The sequence below is a fragment of the Lepidochelys kempii genome, chromosome 10 (genome assembly GCF_965140285.1).
Source record: "Lepidochelys kempii isolate rLepKem1 chromosome 10, rLepKem1.hap1, whole genome shotgun sequence".
In the NCBI taxonomy this organism is placed as follows: Eukaryota; Metazoa; Chordata; order Testudines; family Cheloniidae; genus Lepidochelys; species Lepidochelys kempii.
Window position 1 is genome coordinate 19,764,578 of NC_136389.1, and position 26,059 is coordinate 19,790,636.

At 41.3% G+C, this 26,059-nt stretch overlaps 1 protein-coding gene across 1 annotated transcript in view; it reads right to left on the minus strand.

Moving 5' to 3' along the window:
- Nucleotides 1–13,231: 13,231 nt before the first annotated feature.
- Nucleotides 13,232–26,059, minus strand: part of LOC140918293 (BOS complex subunit NOMO1) — a 32,752-nt gene continuing 19,924 nt past the window's right edge. The window contains exons 19-31 of the mRNA XM_073362330.1: nucleotides 25,782–25,991; nucleotides 25,403–25,485; nucleotides 24,072–24,231; nucleotides 23,786–23,912; nucleotides 23,284–23,397; nucleotides 21,831–21,958; nucleotides 21,171–21,312; nucleotides 20,070–20,153; nucleotides 17,669–17,779; nucleotides 15,848–15,949; nucleotides 15,496–15,615; nucleotides 14,356–14,448; nucleotides 13,232–13,729 (exon numbers count right to left, since the gene is read on the minus strand). Coding sequence (XP_073218431.1) covers nucleotides 13,598–13,729; nucleotides 14,356–14,448; nucleotides 15,496–15,615; nucleotides 15,848–15,949; nucleotides 17,669–17,779; nucleotides 20,070–20,153; nucleotides 21,171–21,312; nucleotides 21,831–21,958; nucleotides 23,284–23,397; nucleotides 23,786–23,912; nucleotides 24,072–24,231; nucleotides 25,403–25,485; nucleotides 25,782–25,991 — 1,606 coding nt within the window. The 3' untranslated portion in view covers nucleotides 13,232–13,597. The remainder of the gene's footprint in view (nucleotides 13,730–14,355; nucleotides 14,449–15,495; nucleotides 15,616–15,847; nucleotides 15,950–17,668; nucleotides 17,780–20,069; nucleotides 20,154–21,170; nucleotides 21,313–21,830; nucleotides 21,959–23,283; nucleotides 23,398–23,785; nucleotides 23,913–24,071; nucleotides 24,232–25,402; nucleotides 25,486–25,781; nucleotides 25,992–26,059) is intronic.

Genomic DNA, 26,059 nt, shown 5'->3' on the forward strand with positions numbered 1-26,059 from the left:
ACGGAAGTTCAAGGGACTATGCAGCTAGATTCCACAGCCTCTTGCAGTAGTGCTTCACGGGAGTGGAGTAGGCCCAGTAGTACTGTAACTCGTACAGTAGTTGCTCAGTTTCCTTTCAGGAGATGCAGCAGCCCTCTCCTTGGAGCAGATGTCATCATCAAGGCGTAGTTCATCTGGTTTGGCTGTTGTACTTGGGTCAGCTGATTTTACAAGACTGTTTTGGATCCCATATGCTTTAGCCTTCCACTGGCAGAGTGGTCCGTTCTCTCTGAGCCAGCTTTATTTTCATTACAGGGTGATAGACACTCAACAAACAAATAAAACACTGAGTTTAATCCCTGGTACTGAAGCAATCTCTTTGAAGAATCTACGTTTGGTGCTACCAAAACATGTGTGGCTGATGTACAAGACAACATATAATAATGCATTTTAAGCTTATGGAACAGAACCCAGGTGTGTAGACATAAACCAAAGTTACAAGGCTACATATTTAATATCTTGCTTTCAGATCCTAACAATTTTTCTGATTTTCTTTTTTTCAAATATGTTTTATGTGCCCTAAAATCACATCCAAAACATAACAGTGCACCATTACTACCCTAGTTCAGCCTGCATACCACAACGGACACTAAATTATTGTTCAGTTAAAATAAAATTGCATTTTTGAGGCTGATTTGACATTGCATTAGTTGCTGTGGTCCCCCCGCCCTGCACTGACAAAGGACATGGAGGAAGTTCCATTTGGAACAGAAACTGACATGCTAATATATACCAACACAAGGGTATTATTTCCATTATTAAAATTAATGAACACAATAATCACAGACAACACTGGCTACCAGAAAGAACATGTACTCAGTGACCTAGCAAAAAGCTCAGGCACTTTTTATGGATAGAGTTTCTTGCTAATTAGTTTGACAGAGAAGAAAAATGTTGCATGGTATAATATGGAATAAAAACTAATAACCAAGAGCATTTCTGTACTTTCTGCCTTTTCTAACTTCCATGTCACTTCTCGTCTCCATTTATTTGCCCAGTACTTGAACAAATGAAGACAGCAAACAAAGGGGGAAAGCTTTTGATTGCATAGTCCAACCTTTGTTTACAGAAAAACAGGGCTGCATGAAGTGTTTGTATTTTCTATTGTAGAAGAGCTGTCTACGTGCTGACAAAAGGTACCAACCTGATAACCTTGGAGATTGACATCCTATTTAGTCACAAATGCTCAGTGCAGCAAAACACTTAAGCACAAGTTTAAAGCTTGTGCTTAAGTGCTGGATCAGAACCTCAGGGCTTCTCTAAATGGGGACATCCAGGAAAATTAATCCGAATTAACTAAAGGTGTGAATTTGAAGTGGATGAGTTAAACCACATTAAATCCCTGTGTGGAGGCGGGTATTCAGAATTAAAGTGGCCTTAATTAAATTCAATTGAATTCACTTTGGAATTAAACTAAACCAAATTAATACCCCTTTAATTTTGAATGAGATTGTTCACATAGAGGTTTCATGTGGTTTACTCCTTGGTTCTCAATGTGTACCCCTGGGAGATGCAGAAGTCTTCCGGTGGGTATATCAGCTAGTCTAGGTATTTGATAGTTTTACAACAGGCTACATAAAAAACACAAGCAAAGTTAGTACAAACAAAAATTTCATACAGACAATGAATGACTTGTTAATACTGCTCTGTATACTATACACTGAAATGTAAGTACAATATTTATATCCCAATTGATTTATTTTATAATTATATGGTAAAAATGAGAAAGTAAGTAAATTTTCAGTAAAAGTTCACTGTGACACTTTTGTATTTTTATGTCTGATTTTGTAAGCAAGTAGGTTTTAAGTGAGGTGAAGCTTGGGGCACGCAAGACAAATCAGACTCCCAAAAGGGGTACAGTAGTCTGGAAAGGTTGCGAGCCACTTGTTTAACTAATCCACTTCAAATTCACACCTTTAGTTCATTTGGATGAACTTTCCTGGATGTCTCTGTGTAGACAAGCCCTGAGTGATCTGGAGATGTTGTGCCAGCATCCAGGCAATATGACATTAGGAACCAGAAGCGCTCCCACTGACATGAGGACGATTTCAGTGAGGAAGTCTAGGTTCTCTCAGAAACGTTTACTCTCAGGCCTGGTCTACACTACGAAATTAGGTCAGCATAACTACGTTGCTCAGGGGTGTGAAAAATCCACACTCCCTAAGTGATACACTTAAACCGACCTACTCCCTGGTGTAGATGTAACCCACACTCCTGAGTGTGGTGGTCTTTCCCAGGGGGGAAGGACAAGGGGGAGGGCAACGGACAGACAGACAGACAGACAGACAAGGAGTGTGCTCTACAGAAAGTTGGCTGTTAGCTCATGCAGTAGAGGCTCATGCATTTAGCTCCCAAGGTTCCCAGGTTCAATCCTAACAACTGATGGTCTGTCGTTATTAAAAGTGGGGGCTCGGCCTGGATTTCAACGGTGAAGTCTCTAAAGCCCAGGCTGTACTTCCTCAGCTAGGGGAAGTATGTAACCAACACACCTCCTAGGTGTGGTGTTCTGTCCTCTTTAGTGGCAGCGAGACCACTTTGAGAGTGAGAGATTAATGAGTTTGCTTAACAGCCAGTTGGCTTTTAGCTCATGCACTAAGCCCCAGAGGCCCCAGGTTCGATCACGCCCGCTGACGACCAGGGTCTGTCGGTGTTGTATAGACACAACTAGGACGAAGGGAGAACCTCTTCTCGGGAAGCTGGAGTACCAACAGCAATGGGAGAACGGTGACGCCACTGCATTGTTTTAAATAGAGTGAAGCCGTTAGCCTGTCCCATGAGGGAAGAAAGCACTGTGAAACACTTCTGGTTGATTCAGGACGAGGTCCAAAGGTAGCTACATCCAGCCTTCCTGTCCAGAAAGGTAATAAAATGGGAGACCAGGGAAGCTAGCTGGACCACTGAGGAGATTTTTGTCTTGTACTACTCCATTTATATATTTCCTGTTCCCTCTTTTCGAGGAGTGTCAGTTGTGGCCTTTGTCCTGTGGGGAGGGGGAAGGCCCTGCAGCTCAGTTCTGGGGTTCCTATCTGTGGGGAGGAAAATGGAGAGCAAAATGGCATCCTCCCCCCAGGTAGGCACATTCTGGCTCCACTACAACTCTTTGTTACCGGGGACAAGTAACTGAGTCACCATGTCAGGGGGCCCCCTCATTGCCCCCAGCGATTGCATGTGGCAGGTGCCTAAGGCTGCCACTGAGAAGTGATGATGTTCTTATGAGAATGCAAAGTGGTCCAGTGGCCTGGGAATCAGGGAACCTGACTCTGCCACCGACTTGCTCTGTCATCTTGGGTAAGTGTCTGTGCCTCAGTTTCCCCACCTGTTAAATGAGCTTAATGCCACCACTTTATAAATTGCTTTGAGACTTATCACTGAAAAGTGCTATAAGGGCCTACTCCTGCTCCCACTCCAGTCAATGGCAAAACTCCCATTGATTTCAATGGCACAGGATCAAGCTTTATAAGAGCGAAGTATTAATAATGGGAGTTGTTATTCCCATTCCTAATCTGTTTAAGCATTTGTGAAAATCTCTCTAAGGCCCGAGCTGTATCTTTAGGTACCTAAATCCCTTTAAAATCTGGCCCTCAATGCTCCAGGAAGCCTTGCTACAGTAAAAGTTAAGAGCCTACTCTTTATTTAAAACAAGAACAGCCAAGCTAATAGAGCACCAGCGTGAGGTAGCACAGTGTCCAGCTAGCTGGCTAGCCAGTTTTTCAAGGAGCCTCTCCTTTTTCATGATTTGGGGAGGAAGTGTGGGGAGGAAAATCCGGACAAATAAGGTTGGGATTCTCAGAAGAACCAAAGGAAGCGAGGTGCCCGCTTCCACTGAAATTCAGTGCTAGTTGGGCTCTATTTCCCTTAGACACCTTTGAAAATCCCAGACTAAATGGTTAAAATTGTATGAAACTATCATTTTGGAGAAGCACAGGAGCAACTCCTTTGGCTCTTATTAAGCTGGATTCTTTTATATGTGCATGCAAATCAAATTCAGTGATGACTCATTGAAAATATTACCCTATTATACCTTGACAATTACTGGTGCATATTATTGTTTCACGTATTATTTACATATTATTATAAATTTATTCATTGTCGCTGCTTCTCTTTGAAATGCTGATGATGTGGAAGTGAGTGGGTAGAATTTCTTTTTCTTCCTCACAATACCTCAGTCTCTTTTAAATGTGGGGCCCAATCCTGTAAACTGGCTTCATATGCCACCCTCCCATCAGGATAGTAAGCTCATAGACTCATACTCTGGAAGCTGTATAGTTCAGAAATGACACAGATAAATATAAAGACATTATTTCCAAAGCACAAATAGCATCAGTCAAATGAACTTTGGCTCTCTTTACATGGGAATTTACAGAGAAGCAAGGGTATTCGAGGAAAGACAAACTGTCTCTTCGTCAGGTCCTACAACCAGTAAAAATGAAGTTCACTCTCTTCTTTCAATCCAACAGCCAGTATCCACCATTCTAAACAATCAAGACACAACCCAAGAGCTCTCAGTACCCACACTAGAGTCTGAATCCTATTTACTAAATGGGTGACATTTTCATAAGCACCTAAGTGACTTGGATGCACAAGCACTATTGAAAGCCAATGGGACCGGTGTTCTTAAATCATTTGGATTCTTTTGAGAATCCCATCCTTAAACTTGCCCTCACCAAATAGGTGCCATTTCCTACAGCAAAGCACGCGCAATCCTGCAAAAATAGCAGCCGCCACCTTACTAAACCCAAAGTCAGCAAAGTACGTAAGACGTGCCTAGTTTTAATGATGTTAATAATCCCATTGATTTCAGTAAGCCTATGCACATGCTTAAGTACCTTGCTGAAACATGGCCTTATCATATAAGCAACAGAGAACGGCTCTAATTAGAATCAGTGACCAACTCTGAGCATTTTTAGGAGCAGTTTCTTTCAGGGACTGGAGCCATTCACTTCTTCATGGCCATGTTGAGTACACTTGTTCTTACCATGCTGACACCTCATTTGGGTCCCTCTTTTGATAGATTAATGGTCCTGTTGCATAAATAGTTTCTTGTCCACTCAGCCACTTGTCTTTTATCAGAAACAAAACCATTCTAGAGTGACTTGAGGCTCAGTGCTGTATGCCATAGATGTGATGACAGACAAGGTGATCCAGAGGGGGGCAGATTAAGGCAAATGTCTCAGGTAGAATAGAAATAATAAAAGTTAAAAGGCTAGCAATAGAGAGAGCCAGTGAATGTAGCAGTTGTAGAGTCTCTGCTACTCCTTGCAGCCCATCTGCTTTGCCAACTGAGAGATTGTGAATTATTGGCTGGAAAGGTAACAAAGTGCATCAGGAAAAGGATAACCACGTTAATTCAAAATGATGAGAGCACTCAGTTTGTTGGTACACATTGAAAGAAATGCAAATGAGACAGCAACTTCTCAGAGACTTAAGGTCAGAGGGGACTGTCATGATTATCTAGTCTGACCGCCTGCATACTGCAGGCGACAGAGCCTCGCCTACGCACCCCTTTAATAGACCCGTAACCGCTGGCTGAGTTACTAACGTCCTCAAATCATGATTCAAGTTGCAGACAATCCCCATGCTACAGAGGAAGGTGGACCCCCCCGTCAAGGTTCTCTGCCAATCTGACCTGGAGAAAAATTCCTTCCGACCCTAAATGGTGATCAGTTGGATCTGGAGCATGTGGGCAAGACCCACCAGACAGACACCTGGGAAAGAATTACCTGTAGTAACTCAGAGCTCTCCTCATCTAGCGTCCCATCACCAACCACTGAAGTTATTTGCTGCTAGCAGTCTCAGATTGACTACATGCCATTGCAGGCAGTCCCATCATACCATCACCTCCATAAACTAAAGATAAGGTTCAGGTATCTAAATATAAAGGAACGAAGTACTACATTGAGAGTTACTGACAGCCATAAGTGGAGGCTCAAACTGTTCAACAGGGCTGCAGAGATAAATGACATGTTACTGTAGATGAGGCATGACGGAAGATGTGGAAGGTGGAGATAACCAGCTATGCAGCTGGTGAGGAAAATTATAGACAGGCACAGGCCCTGGCAGATTTTATATATACACATGTGAAAAAAGACAACTACAACATTTAAAGTGTGCTTCTCCTCTGCAAAGTGGCATCACAAGTTCCAGTTTTATTGTGTGTCACTATGACATGGTTTGTCTCCGTTTGAGAAGCCATCCTTTTCACTTGGAAAGTGACAGCAAATTCCTTCTAGATTCTAAGAGCCTCATTCTGCCATGAGCAATACGTGGGTGGACCTGTGTCTACACAGCACCTATTTGATAGCAGTAGGCTTCACATGCAGTTCATAGCAGCACTGAGGCCTAATAGTCAAGGTGGCTTTTCCCTGCTCCCATTCATCATCACCAGTAACAAAGATTCTGCAGGCTACATTCTGCCCTTATTGACTATAGTACTATCCAATCCAAGTCCCCAGTGAAGGTTAATGGGGTGCACAACAGTAGCTGTGGGCAGAATGCAAACACTTTTTCTGACATTAATTTTTTTTTATTTGGTTTCCTTGTTTATTAAGCAAAGGCAAGTTCTCCTTTTAAGAAAGTCTCCATGTCCCAACAGTGCTGCTGTACTAGAATGGCTGGAGCCAGTTGGCCCACATATCTTAACAGCAGAAAGCAATCCAGGCCTTGATCCTGCAAGGAGATGTGCAGAGGCCGACCCTTGGGCCTAGATGAAGCTCCAAGACCATCTAAGAAGGTTCACCCCCATGCCTCCCACTGTAGAACTGGAGGGAATCTTAACTTTCTTTAATTGAAATCTTAGGATTTGCAGGATATTCTATAATGTAGAAAAAACTAGAGACCATAAAACCAAAATAATTGCCTTTTTAAATAAAAATGCCTGTGATTTTTTTCCCTGCCAGATATTAGGGCAGCTTTTGGAGGCAGTTTAATGGTTTACAAAAAACATGTTTTTATAAATTCAAAGTGACTAAGCTCACAGTGGTAAGCAAAGGAGCTAGAATCTTGGTGGTGGAGGTTTAATTTCACTGGTGTCCACAAGAATAAGTAGTAAAGAAAGAGTCACTGGGCCTGCTCCTGGAGGCAATAAAGAACAGGTTTATTGTTCACTGTTTAGTGAGCTTCTAGATAGGATAAATTCTGTAACCTCTGGTGAGTGTTTGATGTTTTATCATAATATATCACTGGGTTTCAAGTAAACATAGTTTTAAGCTATAAAGGGAACATAAAATACGAACCATGGGGGGAAAAAAAAGGCTTCAGACAATTGTCCAGTGAAATGAAATTCTTAGGCTCAAATGACCTCAAAAGCCACAGACTATTGAGGGGGAAGACAATGGAAGATTATTTAAATAAGAGGGCAATAATGTTGATTCCAGTAAAAACAAAGAGTTAAAATGATAATGTAAGCCAAAGGAGCTAGGCGATAAACACATTATCCATATACAGGAATTACATACACACGCCCCAATACTCAGCAAAAACTCCTGTGCAGGTTCACTCACTTCTTTTGTCCTAGGTGTGGGCTTATCCTTACAGTTAGGTTAACAGAAAGATGAGCTCACACCTCTCAATCTCAACAAGTCATAGAGGTTAAGGCCCGAAGGGACCACCAGATCATCTAAACCGACCTCCTGAAATGACACAATTTCACCCAGCTCATAATATTATTACTTGAAGGTTGAAAATGTACAGGCAAAACACACTGTAGGGAACACTCCCGCACTGATGGAGGGAAGATGGTTCAGTAATTAGGTGGCTAGTCTGGGTTTCATTCCCTGTTCTGCCCCAGACTCTCTCTGATTGAGTAAATCTCTTAGACCCAGATTTTAAAGGTATTTAGGCACCTAAAAATGCCAATAGGTGCCTGGGGGGGTTTTCAAAACTGCCTAGGTGCCTAACTCTCACTGATTTCTTATAGATTCTGTAGAATTTCTAAGACCAGTAGTATGGAATCTAGTCCTGAATTCAGCAGGTTGGAGCTGGGGAGGGGGCTTTTTAATTTCTCAAATTAATAAATGCAAATTTTCTAGCTACACTTCAACTCTGCAGAGCATATGATTTCTGCAATGAAAGAAGAGAAGTACAGCATGATTCAAATGGGAGTCTGAGATAAATGGAGGAGGGTGTTGCACTAACAACACACCTTCCTGTTCACATACCGCCAGCAGAAATCAAAACACCTAAGGACAACTCTGGCTATCCAGGTCACATAGGACATCTGTGGTCAGCCTGGGCTGGCCTCACATTTCTTCCCTTATCTTTCTCTCTTGTTTTGGCAGGTTTGCATGGATCCCTCATTTCCTGCTGTGGGATCTCCTAGCCTAGGTAAAGCTGGGATGTCCTATTGTGTATCAATCACTATAACCAGCTCTTTACCCTGTACTTCAGAAATACCTACCGCATTTGAGCATAAATCACTAATCTTACTTTTCCTCCTGACCTACATATATAATGTTCAAGAAATTGCTATCCAAAAAATAGTCATTTGAAAAATGTATTTCTCCCCTAGTCAATGGGAACTCATTTAGAAAACATTCTGATATTGAAATCCAGATCAAGAGAGTACATTAAAGTCCTTAGATTGGAGTTAAGGTTACTGGACTATTAAGAAATATATATTTCTTTATACTTGATTAAAACGTATACTTATTTCATGGACATTGCAAGACTTGACATCTTTAACTATTCATTGCCTTGCTTTTAAAGTGTTTTTGTTTTATAAATAACAATAGTTATCAATCACAGTTTCAGGGTAACTGCACCTGTATGCCCTCTCGGTGCTGTCTCGTGGACACTCACTGGCTCCCAGCCATCTCTCTTGAGTGGAGACCTGTCTCTCACTACTGGCTGACTGGGGAGTTTTAATGCTGCACAGCTCCCTTCCTGACACTGTGATATGCCCTAGCAAGCCAGACTGCCTAAAAAGCCAGCGCCTCTACTTTGCTTTCTCTCTGAGGGCTATGACCAGTGTGTGTTGCCCACAGTGATGTTACCACATCGTTCCTTAAAAGCATATTTCTTCTAAAGGTAAAAAGCATTACAGAGATAACATTAACAACAATAATAGAACCTACAGGCATGCTAAAATCTTACCCGCAGTCACCCTCAACTCCAACTTATGGCTCTGGTAGGTTTTAGTCCTTCAAACCCTACAACTGAGTTTTCCCTGTGGTTATATGTTCATCCCTCTTAGATCCAGAACAAAGGCTAGGCAGATCAGCCATTTCTGTATAAAGCTCAGGTCTTTGATCTTGGTCTTCTGAAACAGGTAATCAGCAGCCAACTACTCTGTCTTCAGCCTTCAAAGGGCTGGATTTTGCATAATCCAAATTGGGGAATTTTAACCTCTCCCTAAGAATTCCCCAGGAAATCCACTTAACACTTATTATCCCCGAAGTCCATACTTGTCTGGACACATTTTCAATATAGTCTTTTCAACTCCCAGGTCTCACATGTCCTCCCTAGAGTAGTTACATACAATCCTGGCCCATATAATACATAAATTATATGAAATAAGGTCTTTCAGGGAGATTTCCTGTAAATATCCTTATCTGTCACAACTACACAGGTGTTACTAAATCAACATTAGCTATTTTTGAAACAAAGTATTTTTTGCTTTTGGAATATGCCTTGATTTGTCATCTGTAATAAAAAGGCTGCATTATGATTTAAACTGAATCATTGAGATAATACACTGTAAACATTCAATCTTAATGATCCATTTCATTTTTAAACAACAGAATCTTAAGCACATGTGCTACACTGTTGAAGAATCACACAAATAATATACAGGAACCAATGCTGCAGTTGGAAAAAAATGTTATGGAAAAAAACAAAACTGAAGACCACTTCTAATTCTAAGTCCCATTGCCACTAAGACTCAGACATTTGTCATATTTCAAGTAACCAGAGTGAATAAATTAGCTAGGTCTTAGATTTGGTATCTGAGAAAAACAGATGACTTTTTCCCTAGTAAGATATACCTCCTGTGTGTTATTTTTCCATGTTGTTTTTAATTCCTTATGTTAATGTAAAATGAATTGGAGAAGTATTATATCAGTCATAACTTGCAGCATATTTGTATAGTCATCTCTTTGGTTGGGAGAGGGGGAATCCAAGATTTTCAAGTCTATATCGTCTGTTCCCATGTATGTGGATACAATTCTTTAAAGAAGTCCTTTGATAACCAGATCTTTAAAGTGAAATATGCTCACACATCCTATTGATGATTTAAATACATGACCCATCCATCAGTCTGACAGTTGCCAGTACACTGATGCACTTGTGCTACATGCAAACTGTCAAACAGGGATCCACTTAGGAGCTCACACCCATGTGCAACACTGACATTTTCAATAGAAGGTAAGGGCAAAGGTCCAATCCAACCCATATTTAAGTCTACAGAAAGAGGCAGACCTGGTACCATGGAAGTCTATTTAAGCACTCAGATGCGAAGTATACTCCTAAACTGGCGCACTGGTTTCTGCATTTGAATTGTGAATTTCTGAAAAACCTTATAATATCTGCATACAGTGTAAATGAGAGAGATGGAGAGTCAATATGCAAAGAGCTCTGATCAACACTCAACTGAAAACAGTCTTCTCCTTGAGTCTGTTATAAATTTGATGGCAGGTTTTCCGCATGAAATTTGAGGCACTGACCTAGGGCACCAGTTCCTTGCTTTTAGTGTGTCAGGTGAGCTTCTGAAAATAGTCTTGGCTCTTAGTACATGCTTTATTTTTTCCCATTCTGCAAATGTATTCTGACTTTTCTGCCAACCTGAAAAGAGAGAGCTAGATCCTCATTAGAATTAATTTTTCACACTTGTGCTGCACCCTTCATTCCAAAGCACTTTAAGCTGAATAGGCAGCTGATGTGCTGCAAGAAGGGAAGAGGAGAGGGAATTTTGGTCATGGACATTGGGGCATACCCCTCCTTACCAGAGAGCCTGGTGACGTACAGAACAGACAGCCTCTCTCTGAGGAGTCACGTGAAAGACCCCCCCACAACAGAATACATTTAAAAGAATGAAGCCTCCTTCGATTTGAAGCTGTAATTTTCGTGAGTCTCGTATTCTCAACATCAGGTTTGCCCTTCTAAGATGTGTTCATATAATCGGAGAACGCTAGTAGCATTTAGATTTTTCTTACAGTTCCCAGCAATGAAAGATCTATGTATAAACTTAGTGTGGGCCCAATCCTGGGAAGAGGGCTGTAGAGTGTAGAGACAGACCCATACACTGCACTCACATGGTCCTCCTCATGGCATCCTAGAGCCTTGAATGTAAGTCCTTTGCCAGAGTTGGGCCTACGGCTATGTCAAGACTACAAGTAAAGATGTGATTATAGCATGGGTCGTTACACTTGTGCCAGCTTCAACCTGCCTCGCATAGGTAACAATAGTAGTGAAGACGTGGTGCATGGACTAGCTGCACGTATACAAGTATGCAGGAAATCTGGGTACATACTTGGCTTGCTAACCCACCTACACTACTGTTGCTACCCATGCTAACTAGGTTAAAGCTAGGACAGGGGCTGCCTACCTGTGCTACAATCACATTTTCAATCATATGTGTAGATTTACCCTAAGATAGGAGCTATTTGGCTGAGGCAAGTGGATACTACTTAAAATGTCAATCCATCAGTAAATTCCACAAGACCAAAATTAGAACATTTAAACTTCCCTCGGGTATTTTTTAAATCTGCATCTTTGTCCTCCCCAGACCAGCCTTTCATAAGTTAATATTTACTACACTAAAAACAAAAATCAAAATGTTAACAATTCAAGCTTGCTTTTAGAATAAGTTATATAGGAAAACAAAGGATATCTATATATTTATATATCATGGCAATATAAAGTAAGAGGTCAATAAAAGAGCATAATTTATTGAAAATGCATCCCAAAAGTTCAAATGCTGTAAACCACTTTCCCATCGCATTCCCAACATTCTTCATTTTATATTCTTAACACAGGTTCTCTCCAAAGGAGAGGCTGTGTGTGTGTTGCAATGACAGTAGCTGACGGAGAATGTTCACTGAATGTACTGAACTTTAATTACTTCGGCCCACACTAATGTAAAAAGTATTCACAAAACTATCCTGAAACCTTTAGCATCCAGATCTCTTCTTCTGACAGTGGTAATGTCTTTTGGGTTTAAATGTTTAATGTAACCTAACTTTCTTTCAAGTCCTGTAAAGAGGAACATCGCCACTCACTGGCAGCATCAATGTCAGTGCACAATTAAGAAATGTTTATGTGCATCTTTCAAAAGCTCTAAACCTTTATGGTAATTGTCAGTAAAAAGCCCCGTTAACATTTAAACTCTATATGCCTAACTGCCCACTTCAAACAAGAATCAGAAGAGAGAGTCATCAAGAAGTAGGAGTTAATTATTGTGCTCTATTTTACTAGGACTGCATTTGTCTGAGAATTCCAACAGTTCAAATTTCTTCTAATTTAAATAAATAAATAAAACAATTACAACAACTTAAAGGCAGCCTTCCAGCTGGCAAAACGGTCACATGTGGCATGAGAGTTTCAGAAAAGGCAGGACCATAGGCCATGCATATTGCAGTTATGATGCAGTTATGATGCATGCTTCAGGAAGGAAGGTATAACTTGCTGCATTCACTTCATGAAAAACTGGAGGTCTACACAGTTCACATTATCATAGATGTTATCATAGAATAGCTGGGTTGGAAGGGACCTCAGATGGTCATCTAGTCCAACCCCCTGCTCAAAGCAGGACCAATCCCCAATTTTTGCCCCAGATTTTTGGCACAGATTGAACTCACAACCCTGGGTTTATTATGTACATAAACTTGAGATTTACACAACTTTTGCAGTGAGAACATGGGCATATGTATCAGATATTAACACTAGTCATCAAGCCAAGCACTGTCTTCATCTTTGCCAGGCAAATATTTGGCATTTAACTAAAGATAATTTAGTCACTGGGCAAGCATTGATTACACTGCTGTGCAAATGACAGCCAACCTTAAATTGAGTTTTTGAGCTATTTACACACCCAAGATATAGTTCTCCAGTTCATACAGATCCATATAAACTTCATATTTCATGGAGCTACTGATTTAACAGAACTCCCAAATAGCTGATCTAATAGAATTAAGTGGCTGGGTGGAAAGATAAGGAAGCTGACACCCCCCGTCCCCTCCCAATAATAAAGGCTGAGAGGTAAATCAAAACCATTTTTATTAGAACTGTCCCTTCAAAGTTATCTGTGAAGATTCATTTGTTACATTTTTAGACCACCAGGAGGCTTCCAATAAGGAGACAAAAATGGTCTTCGCCATGGAAGAACTGCTCAGAGTGACAACAGAGCCATTCAATTCATTATTTTAAAACAAGACAATCTGTAGATGCCATAGAAAATTTACAGCCAAAATGTAGTGACTGACAAAGGGCTCACATAGTATAATAAAAATTTCAAGTCAATAAAGTCCACAGATTCATCAAAAATATGGTTTAGTGGCCATGCTTCTCAAACTCCTTGGGCTCCAACCTGACAGAAGTGTCACTTCATGCAATCATTCCTTTCACCTCACGTCCGTCTTGTTTTCTGTTTTTTTGCTTGTCTCTTTGCATCCTCTGGGCCACCCATGTCTGAACCTGTCTGCCCAAGCACCCGCACTCCTTGCAGTCGACTTGTCAGCTGTAACAGCAAGGGAATAAGCTGGGAAAGAAAGGGGAAGCAGGACATAATTATGATGGTATATGCATTTAGAATTATAACACTGTAGTAATTCTCAGCCAAGCATTTTTACAAACAAACTGTAGACATGCCCTTTGTGCAATAGGTTCAAAGACCAGACCATGGTAAGCTGAGTGGGAAGGGGTCTAATCCAAACCTCCTGGAAATCTTAAATGCTCAAATATTGTTTCTGTCTAGTTGAAATTAAATAATTAATGCCTACTTTGAATTCCAACAAGCAAAACATGTAACGGCATTGGTGTTCTGATCCCAAAGAGAAGAGAGGTTTTGGTCACTATGAAGGAAGTACAATAAACTTACATCAAGGACAGCTGTGACTGGTTACTTGGCATTGTTCTTTCCAGGACTATCATGAGACCAGCTGACCCAAACACAGAAGCAGCAAAGGGACTAAAACACTAGCACTAAAATTAAATATGCAGGTATTTAAGAAACTCTAAAGCATTTTGTTTCTTTTGTTGACTGACATTTAACTCTGTTTTCTTACTTCTATCGAGACATCCACATCAGCGTACCCCCATTTTACGCAACGCAGTACAAAATGGTCTGGGGAGTATTAGAATAGTAAAAAACAGAACATTTCCTACCTTATCGTGGTTGTAACCAGCTAACAGCAGGAGCAGTGTCAGAGGCAATGCAATGTAGGATCCTTGGGGAATATCTTGTTCAGGCAACTTTCTCTGCAAACCACAATGACCACTGGTTTTCAGAAAGTTTCTTGCTGTTTTACCTATTAAATCTCTCAACTTTAAATGACTAAAAACTGGATTGACAATAGAGTTGTTCACCACTTACTATGTGACCAATTCCTGTTCAAGTGACATTGTAGGAGGACTACGTCCTCCAGTGTAGAAGCAATCTTCATTCAGCTCAGCTCACCTGTTAGCTGGGGAGTTTGTTTTTAAAGCTCATGCATTAAGGTGAGTCACTACACTGCTTTTAACAAGGTACATTGTGATTTACCTGACACAATACCTAAATATCGCCAGTCGCATGGACTATTCTACAACAACTATACTACCAGAGGAGCATTCAGGCACACCTGCATCCTTCACCCAAAACTGTCATTTCATGTTTCCCTCTTATTCCACTGGGGTCTAGATGTACACTAAAGCAGAAAAGAAACCATCAATTTAAGTACCACACACAGAAAACATGACTACAGAGGCAGAGCATGATCATACATTTTAAGACCCCCCCCCGCCCAGGAGGGAGGGAGTTTTACTCCATGTTAGTTTGGAGAATCCCCCCGCTTTAACCGACAGTCTTGGTTCCAAGTCACATTCTTTACCAGTGATAACTAAGGACTCTCCTAAGTGGCACTCCTTACCCGGCTAAGAGTCATTGTGGAATTACTATGGCAACTTCTTTACCTTTTAAACCCCAACACATTTCAGCCATTAGCAGATCTGAATTACAGTGTCATGGCTGCAACTCTTTCATGCCACTGCCATCACTTACTACACAGGCGCTAGGTATGGCAGCTTATATGACAAGTATTAGGTCACTTGTCGTTTGAGGCCTCATATGTACGCATGTTCCTCTGTGCACCAGATCCAACTTGCACTGAAATCAATGGCAAGACTTCCACGGGAGACAACGAAATTAATGAAAGTCTTGCCATAGGCTTCAATGGAAGTCTAGAGAAGCGTACGAGCTGCAATACCCAGGCACAATACCTCAAGTTCAACTTTGGAAATGAAAAAGTTAGAACACTAGATACTTACAGTGGGACTGAAGACCAAAGTGATGTGTTTGTGGTATCCAGTGGCCGTGAACGAAACTTGCGGTAGGGTGTAATCATACTGGGATTTGGACAGTGTGGAATCCAAGAGCACCACATAATTCTGGGTGTAAAAAATAAAATCAACTGCCAGCTCCAGTAGAAAATATCAGGTTCACAGCCAGGAGAAGATTCAAATGTAAGAGTCAGTTTAACAAGCCGCAAGCCTTCCGAGGCACCTTTTGCTCCAGCACCACGCACAGATCGCATTTGTTCCACAAGCACTTGGGAAATAACGCTAACATCTTTACAAAAAACGGAAATGAATAAAACCAATAATTAATCATTAATATTACCTCTCCATCCCGGAGCAGTGGTGGAAAATGGAAAAATAGGGACTGGCCTAAGGAGACTGTTTGAATTGGGTTGTCAAGATTTTCACTTTTGTAAAGCTTCACCTGGGAGAGGGGGAAAAAGCAGAAGAGAAAGACAGTTACGAGGGTGTACTGTGATAAATATTGTAGACGTCGCCTGTATTAAGGGAGAACAGCACTTCAAAGTACAGTGCACAGATTTTAAAAGAAAATGCTGAAGGCAACCCAGCAATTTAGAACACCTGGCACTGTCAAACTACAGAAGTTTAAAATCCCACAAACTGGCTTGGTATCTTGTAACCTGAGATCTCTAGGCTTGTAAAAGCTCATCTGCTCCTAAGTACCTACTAGGGCTTTGGATTTTATATATTTTTATAAAAACTACTTCTGCACCTTCACGGTAATTTGTTTTCTATATTTCCCCTTACAATTTAATGAATTTTGCATGCTCAAACATAACCTCTTCCTTTTCCATTGACCAAGCAGTTGGAAGGGCCATGTACAGTCCTTTCAGATGCAGGACAGCTAATTCTCATCAATTCCGCCCTTTATCTCTGAGATTTCAACTCAAACCAGAGCAGCGATTGCCGGCTGTTCTGTCAGCTTATGCATCCACAACAGGCTAAACTGAGGTCACAAAACCTCTGACTTGTGTTTATGCCAATCCTGAATGCATCTCTCTCCAGGATAAAAACCTCTGCATTAAAATACAAGAGCTATAGTCACCCACACCTGCAGGATGCATGCAAGAATCAAAGGGTGTAAGATCAAAACTAACAACAGAACATACGTGCAGGCTTAAAAACTTGAAAATATATTTCATTCTAGAATAAGCTGCCTTAGTCACCCAGACTAACTTGTAGGTTATGAATTCCCCTGAAAGAGCAGAGAATCATTCACACACACAGCCATAGAGCAAGGCATTTTTCCTTTACTCCTGTTCTGTGCATTTGGTGCTTCTGAGGTTTCAGGTAAAAGCCAATGACCTCAAACTAAGGTCTTGGTAACTGAAGGGAGAAGGAGACAATCTATTTGTAACCTTATATCTTGCCTTTAATATTTTCCCGATTGTCATTAACAGTCCAAATAAAGCAACTATTTGAGGCAGGGGAACACAGCATTAAATCCTATACTCAGGCTCTGAAACAATTTGGCCTGTTTTCAGATGCCCGTAACACCCCCATCTCCCACGGAAGCTAATGTGAATGTGAGTGGCTCAGCTCCTCCTCTGAAAATGAGACCAAATTATTTCAGCACCTAACTTCAGGCACCCGAGTTTAAACATTTCAGCCATGCTACTCATTTCTTATACTGCTATACACACCTGTATTCTTATCTGTGCATATTCTTACGATAAGTTTTCATTCATGTGATCTCTTTTCCCTAATAAAACCATGTGTCAAGACTTCCAGCAGCACAGCTGTTTTAGGGTTAAATCCAGTTCTCTGATCCAGATAGCAGATCTCAATTCTAACGTTCTACTCTCTTTACAGAGAGGCTCTCCCAATGGAAGAGCAAACCATTAGATCAGAGAGCCACTGGGCCAGTCCAAAAGAGATCACTACTCCTTAGCTCTGGACAGTACCATTGAGAGCACTTTACTTTCAGTGTCTCCAGTCACTGAAATCTCAACTTTAACTAGAATGCAAATTCACCTTTAGTAAGTAGTTGGAGAGTCACTACTAATCCGAATATAATTTATAGTCTGGTTACTGACCAATTGCTAGCGACCTAAGACGTAGTTATCTTGGAGTTGAAGGAAAATACGCTGGAGTAAGATCAAAGGGCTGACTTTACACTTACCCATAATGTAGAGAGATACTCTGAAGATGTGATCACATTTCCACTTAAATCAAATTGGTTAATTTGTCGGAATGCTATAATATTCACATCATCGATGTCACTGTTACCAACCTGCAATATACAAATACTGGAACATTTACACTGCTAGGAGGGAAAATTAACAGAACACAGATGCTGCTCAGAATTTGAAACAAACATTGGTTTTCCTACTATCATAGTCCCATGGAAATTTGAAATCTGTTTCCAATCACAACTGGTTTTTCTCCATTGCTTGAGCACAGCATGCTCATTTATAAATACCGGGCCATGCATTATCAGCATAAGGCTGCTTGGTGCCATGGTAACAAGCACTGTATTACTAAACTAGGACCAGCATAGAGAAGTATAGAACATGTAGGCTAAATTGTAAGACCACCATCCTTGAAACAGTCTAACCTCTTTGGGGGGGGAGAGAGGCAGCAAAGCAAGACTGGACATGACCTCTCCACCAGGCCTTTCCAGCAGAGTTAAAATTTAAATACTATGTGCTTTTAACACCAGATTCTGATTGATGTGAGACAAAAATATTTTTTCTAAATAACCTCAATTAAAAAAAGTGGTTGTGTGTAGAACGGGTGCTTCTGGTTTTCCATATCAAAAAGGGACACTGGTCAAGGGGTGGTAGACCTCAAAACTAGCTATATCATGAGTAGGCGGAATCTAGAGGGTCTTATACGTTTGAAAGACAGAACCCAGAGCTCTTCTCCAGCAGGAAGGAAATAGCATGCTAGCTAAGATGAGAGTAGGACACATTGGTGTACATTGGCTATCATTCACAGCACACTAGCACTGATTTGTTGTCTATAACTTGGGTGGCCTCTTCCCTCCCACCTAAGGAGCAGGCACAATTAGCATGAAGAGTGCAAATGCTTAAAGAATTCTGCTCCTTTCTTTTGCTGCAGTGAAGGAAAGCCTGGTCAGGCAACCGTTTTAGCTTGAGTAATGACCATCTCCACATAAAGATTTTAAACAACTAATGGCAGGCTAATTAACCTTTGCTGGATGTCAAGAGATAAATGAGAGGCAACTAATCTGAATCTTTAACAATGGAGGAATATTCATGAAATCTGATAAGTTTTAAATTCAGGAGGTTTTTATTAAATTTTATGAAGATCTACAGAGCTGAACTGGTAATTTTGCCTGCATGAGGACTTCATGATTTGGACCACATAAACAAACGAAAACAGAAAAGATATCTACCATGTGTAATTAAGTGTAAAATATAAGCATACAATAAATAATTTGAAGACTTGCACATGCTAAGAAACAAAATCCTTCAGAGTTGCTAGCTAATGTTTCATTGTCTATGGTAAAGAAAATCCAGAAACAGTGTCCTGTGTTAATTCCCTAGACTCAGGTACTTGGTGACTGAAGATCACTTATTTCAAACTTGGTTCCTATTGGGGCTTCATTTAGTTTAAGCTTTGGTGCCAATATCCAGCATGAAGACATGGATTTGGTGAGGGTACCTTGTTTGAACCCTATGGTTTAAAACAGAGTCCACTCAGATACTCCACTGATGGAGGACATGCCAAATACCAAAACAGACTCAAGATGTGTACAGCTCATATAGAGATCTGAACTTTCTTAAAGTGCAAGCAAGGACAGACCCAGGATTCCAGATCAGTGTGCAGAGCTATCGAAGAATTCTCCCGGCACTGTTGTTATTCTAATATGACCTATTACAGTGACCAAGTGCAAGTGACCTACCTGATCCCTAATGAGCCAAGATCAACCTTTTGTTTATTTCCTTATACAGATGCTCTGGGGAAAGGAAGGACTACAGTTTGGTTACAATGGATTCAGAGGGGAGAGAGCCCTTTGGGAAGGCTGGACTCCACATCCAAAGTCATAGGGTTGCATTTAACTTCAGGGATGGAGGTGATGAACTTCAGGTACTATTTGTATTTATTTCAGAGTAGCAGCCGTGTTAGTCTGTATTCGCAAAAAGAAAAGGAGTACATCCGATGAAGTGAGCTGTAGCTCACAAAAGCTTATGCTCAAATAAATTTCTTAGTCTCTAAGGTGCCACAAGTACTCCTTTTCTATTTGTATTTATGTTACCTTGTTTTTATTTCTGGTTATAAACCGTGTTCTCTTGAATATAATCCCTTGCTGACTGCCTCAGTTTGAGTCAATGTGCCATCTTAAAATTCAGGTCTAGGGCCAGAATTTCAAAGTTAATGCGGTGCCTAAAGATGCAGATAGGCCCCTATTGGTATTTTCAAATGCACCTCAGTAGGGTAAGACTCTAGCTCCCATTGAAATATCCAACATTAAATGAAACCTAGCAGAGACAACCAGCAACTCTGATGCCTTTTAATGAAAGGTTCAGGTTTAAAAAGATGCCAGAAGAAATTACCTCAACTGCACGATGCTGTGGTAAGGCTCTTTCAATATGATCGTTGCCTTCAGCTTTGAGCTGGACATGATACACACAACCAGGCTAAAAAACAAAATTCAGACAAATCCCATTGTTCAGTTACGTTAGAACCTTTATCATTAACAGAACTGAGATACTCAAAGGGCTTTAAAAAGTTGAGCACATTTAGTTCATAATTCACCACCATAAATGGATGCAGCCCTAATCACTGAAAGTACTGCCCTGCAATAAAAATGTCATTGAATAACACTATCTAAAAAGAGAGGCTCCCTTCCTGCAGAGACAAGAGAAGTTTTAAAGGCCCAGGACTTTACTTCCAGTGGTTTATTAGAAGGAACTGTCTGCTGTGCAACATTTTACTTACAAAGAAAATGCATTAGACAAGATTTAAAAACAGATCAAATAGTCTCTGTCTATATTCAACAAACACTCTGCAATTTGGACTTTTGAAAAGCATAACTATGTCAGGTTAATTTAAGCTGCCATCAATGAAGTAAGGACAGCACACCTTGAGCTGTGCAATGCATGACAAAATACAGGAAGCAAGGCTTCTGTTTATGATCCAGTATTCTATAGCTGATCCTAGACATGCTAGTCCAAAACTTCTGCTTTCAGGTCTTCATCCAGAACAGTTTACTGTATTTAAAATATGCATGAACAACAGCCTGATAAGACAGATATGTTACTGTGGTAATAATTTCAGATAAGAAAGTAATCACTCTCTTTGCCTAGGATACTAGTACTATCCATGTGTATAGTCATACCCATTAGATATATCACACATACTGTGTGTTATTCTAGCTGAACAAGGGAAGTGCAAAAGGATTCTCCCAAGGCCCCCACAGGATACAGACAGAAAGTTCTGTAGGATGTACACTCACTAATGAACATTTCTCTTTTACTAGAGTTAACAGTTACTATACCTCCATGTTTCCTACCACAGACAGAGCCAAGGGAGTCTTATCAGGCAACTGTGATGGGGAAATACTAAGCTGTGACTAACTATAAAATGCATTTTATAATTCTGTTCACACACAACACTATAAAAGTAAACAACGCTGGATGTATTACAATCCTTACCAGAAGTCCACGAAGTCTGAATTTACCCTCTTCGTCTGTTACTGTGTCTTCTCCATAGATATTACACTCTTTCTGCCCCACAGCTTCTACTGAAACTCCTTGTTCAGGTTCCCCATTTAAAGAAGAAACTGTACCATAGCAGCTAGGGGTGGAAAAGGTGGATCCATTACTACAAGTGTGGGGCTGCTGCTGCTGACACACACATTAAGACACTCCACTATTACAAAGATCCAAAGGAAATAGTGTATCTGTTGTATCATTTACTTGGGCTGGTTCCAAGCTTCTTGATGGGAATCACATCTTAAAAGGAAATGGTTTAACAGACAAATCTCTGTCTCCCACTGGCTGTGGTGCAAACCCGATGCACTGCAATTGCCAAAACTCTTTCAAAGCAATGCCCTTCCTAGAAATGCTTCAACCCATGCTCATTCAATCATGAAACCACATCCATGTAGTATGCATTTTTAAATGAAAACTGCTTTTATGATGCACAGTGTGAGGAAGTTAAGTTCTACCTTGAAAAGCCCCCATAAGCAACTGGTATAGAGGTACGTCAGGAGAAAATGTGAAAGTTTGGCTTCATGACCATCCATGCAGACCTGGGAGCAGTTCTGGGTACACAAGCTAAGCAGGACAATAAGGTATCTCAGCTCTACTCACCTGTAAGCTGTTCTGTGACCCATTATTGTGATTTTAAGATTCTGTCCCTCCTGCACTTCAATCATTTGAGATGACGGTTCAAAGCGGAACTCCTTCATCATAGGTTTAAAGTAATACTGCCCTGGGCTCTGCAAAGAGGCATCAAACAATTTCAGTTTAATGCCATTAATATACCCATAATAATTCACTTGGCTCCTACCAATTGCATTTTCTGAAGAGTTCCATGCTATATAGGGTAAGGTTTCCCCCCAACAGCCACATGCCATGCTGTCTTTTCAGAACAAAAAAGAAAAACGTGAGAAGCACTTGAGAAGAACAGGGAACATATGGGACCATAAACCAATGCAGCTCTGCTGGAAAAGAGTGTGAAATACAAAGTGAGACGGAACTGCAGTGTCACCTTTATTACAAGACCTCAGCAACAGGTGAGTGACCAGGAAAAAAAGAGATTTATGGGAGGAAACATGGCTCATGTGTGTAAATCAGGGGGTGCTAACTATGGCTCGCGAGCTGGATCCAGCCCACAAGCTCCCGCTGGGGAGCAGGGTCTGGGGCTTGCCCTGCTCCGGTGCTCCAGCCAGAGTGCAGGGTCGGGGCCGCACCACACAGCTCCCGGAAGCCGCAGCATGTCCCCGCTCCAGATCCTACATGCTCCAATGGGAGCTGCAGGGGCGGTGCCTGCAGATGGGGCAGCGTGCAGAGCAGCCTAGCCGCGCCTCCGCGTAGGAGATGGAGAAGGGACATGCCACTGCTTCCGGGAGCCGCTTGAGGTAAGCGCCGCTCGGAGCCTGCACCCCTTGAGCCTCTCCCCCAGCCCTGATCCCCCTCCCGGTCTCCAAACCCCTCGATCCCTGCCTGAAGCACCCTCCTACACCCCAAACTCCTCATCCTCAGCCCCACCCCAGAGCCCATGCCCCCAACCAGAGCCTTCACCCCCTCCGGCACCCCAACCCCCATTCTGTGAGCATTCTTGGCCCGCCATACAATTTCTATTCCCTGATGTGGCCCTCAGGCCAAAAAGTTTGCCCACCCATGATGTAAATACTGGTGTGGACAATACTCTAACTGGATTCTATCCTCAAAGAATCCAAGAGTATTATAAACTAATGTGGTTGTTTTGTGTTTACAAGCTGCATCTAGAACTGCAGGCCAGCCTAGTCTGCCTGCTATGTGGGGAGGGCCATAGTAGGTGTCAAGAAACACAGTCTTTCCTGGTTAGTTTTCTCCCATTCCACTCACTGAAATTTGGGGTGTTGCTTATAAAATTGTAACTCACCACTTGCTGGGGGACTCATGTCTATCATGGATGGGTAAGACAAGTGGAGAGAGAATATGGGCTCCCAGTATTGAGGGGTATTGCTAACATCTCCATTTTGGAGGGCAAGGTGCGACTGAACACAGACATACAGATACAATTTTCTCTATTGTGGATGCGTAACTGCATGAACATTACCAGGTTGGAAAAGGTCAGCATGCCATTGTCCTGGGTAAGGAGGTTAGACCGGAACACCCCTCCACTAAGGGATAAGAGCACTCCAGCAAGAGGCTGGTCATCTTCAGCTTTAATCTGTTTTTAAAAAACAGCAGTGATCAATGAACATTAGCAATGCTACTGAACTCTGCAATTTACTTCATAAGGCATTAACACCATCAGGAAATTACTGACAGTATCAAAGTAGTGATGAAAACAATGGCCTAAATTAGGAAAACACACAAAGCCAGTATTTTGTAAGCGATTCTAACACCTTCACTGTAATACATGCAATATAATTTCGGCATGGCAAGTCAGTCCACCAGGGAGATTTGTTCCACTGATTAGTGACACCAAAATCATCCCAGGGCAAAATCTGCCCATACCCCACAATTATTTCTCTGCATCTGCATTTGGGTTTTATGCTCTCAAGGCTCTGACTGCATACTCTCTTGTGAGGAACTTGAAGCGTGAAGAACATTACCTCAAAAGTCACTCCAGCAAGAGCAAAAGCTTTGAAGTCCCCAACTGTTCCCTCTACTTCAGTCAAAACAAACCCTTCTTTCTGTGCAGTAATGGTATATTCTAAGTCACTGTGGAGTGGGCCAACACTGCAAGTAAAAAGGAAACAAGAACCAGTTAAAAAGAAAAAAAAAAAAAAAAACTACCAAGAAGCATTCAAATACTACACACACACAGTTTCAATTTTATAGTCCCCGCAGCGTTCAAACTAGGACAACCCAAAAGACACAAACAATTGTGCTATTTACCTATAGGCACCTCTGTCATCAGTGAAAACTGTGATGAGGGGTGAAGTCACTCCCTTTTCACCAATGATAATCTCAACGCCTTCCAACTCAGGATGAATCTGCCCTTCCAAAAATAAGCCTGCCTTTCCATGAATCTCTATCAGTTTCCCAGGGCAGCTTTCTTGGAAAGGAAAGAAAACAGACAGTAACAGCAATATCTCAACATCAACAGAAGTCACTGCCTGAGGTTCTTTGGCTTGAGTTATGCAGGGGGTCAAACCAGATGATCGTCAAGGTCCCTTCTGGCCTTAGATTCTATTAACATTGCCCACGCTCAAATCAGTTAACTGAATTTCAAAACTTAACCCACATGTACCCAACTCTGAAGTTCTAGATTTACTAGATTAACTCTTAGATAAAGCACTGTGTATTATACAGGCTTGGAGAGGAATCAAAAGGCCATAATACACCCACAAGTGACTTTAGTATTTCAAAGCTTGGCAAGCATTTATTGTTTGGGGGAGGTGGGGAGGAGGCAGCATGAGGGAGGGAGACACCTCATGCCACATTAAGAACAACATTATCTGGAAAAAAGAGTCTAAACCCATTTGTGCGCAAGAATCAAAAACAGTGCAGCCTGCGACAGCATTCAAATGTGTATGAGACACAAAGGCAGTCCAACACTTTCTTGGAGGTATCAAATATCAGAAGCTATTCACCTAAGAACCCATGGCATATTGGGCCTAGGCAGAGAATTTGTAACTGTACAGCAAACTACCTGTAGATGGCAATGATATTATAAACAGATTTGTTTCATGAGGACTATTTTTATTAATTCATTACAAACAATCTCTGGCAACAGAAACTGAGATTTGCCAGTTGAACTGTAAGATGAAGGAAAAAATAGAAACAGAATAAAAATCTATCAATAGCTAATTGATAGATCTAATCACGATCAAAAGCTAAAGTCCATTCCACTACAGATGTATTCTCTCCTCATCCGTATAATGAAAGAAAAAGACCTGGACATTCAGCTATTGCTTTAGTAACCCTACCTTACAACACAACTTGCACCCATTTTTTTCAATTTATTATTATTGATATTGTTATAGCACCTAGTGGGTAGGAACAAGGACTTCTGAAGGAAAAACATCTCTCTTTATGAACCTGTAGCTCAAACACTAACATTTTCAATGTTCAGTAAGTGAAATTAGGCCATATAGAAACTGTGCTGCAATTAAAAGGGGCTACGTAATGCCAGAACAACCCTAGAACAACAGTTTATAAATCGGTCTGTGGGAACGTGACTTGGCTATACCTTGTACATTTTTTACTATACTACACATATTTACCTCCACTGACAATTGTTTCCACAGAGGGTGGATAGAAAAGCAGCTCTTTTGATGAAGGTGTCACAGTGATTTTCTCTCCAGACCTAGACAACTCAAACAAGACCAAAATTAGCAGCTCTCATAACACTGCCTAGTGATTATAATGCCCATCAAGAGACTTTAGAAAAATCAACTAACAGTAAGCTATTAAACACCGACACTGTCGTACAATTTCCTCTTTAGGCTGCAGCCACAGAACATTACCACAGGCACTTAAGTAGCTTGGACACATTCCACCCAGATGACAGTGGTTGCACACACAGTGTGGGAGGATGCAAGTTGGATAACATTAGATAATAGCACCAAGAAAATGGTGCTGCTCATCTGTGTGCCTTAGTACCTTGCCCAATATGAAAATTCATATGAGAATGGCCCTTGAAGTTCCTCCACCATTTCTTGTACTGGTGGCTTTGTTCCTTCCTCTTCCAGACCCTTCTTTTCTCTCTCCTGTCTGCGAGCCTCAATTTCTGCCAGCTGTTGCTCTCTACGCAACTCTTGCAGTGACTTCAGGGGTCCTAGAACTAAGTCAGGTTCACTGTCAATTGAAGACCTGAAAGTGGAAATAGAAAAACGAAACAGTCTCTTTGGAATTGAGGCCATGTGCTTGTTACGATATTG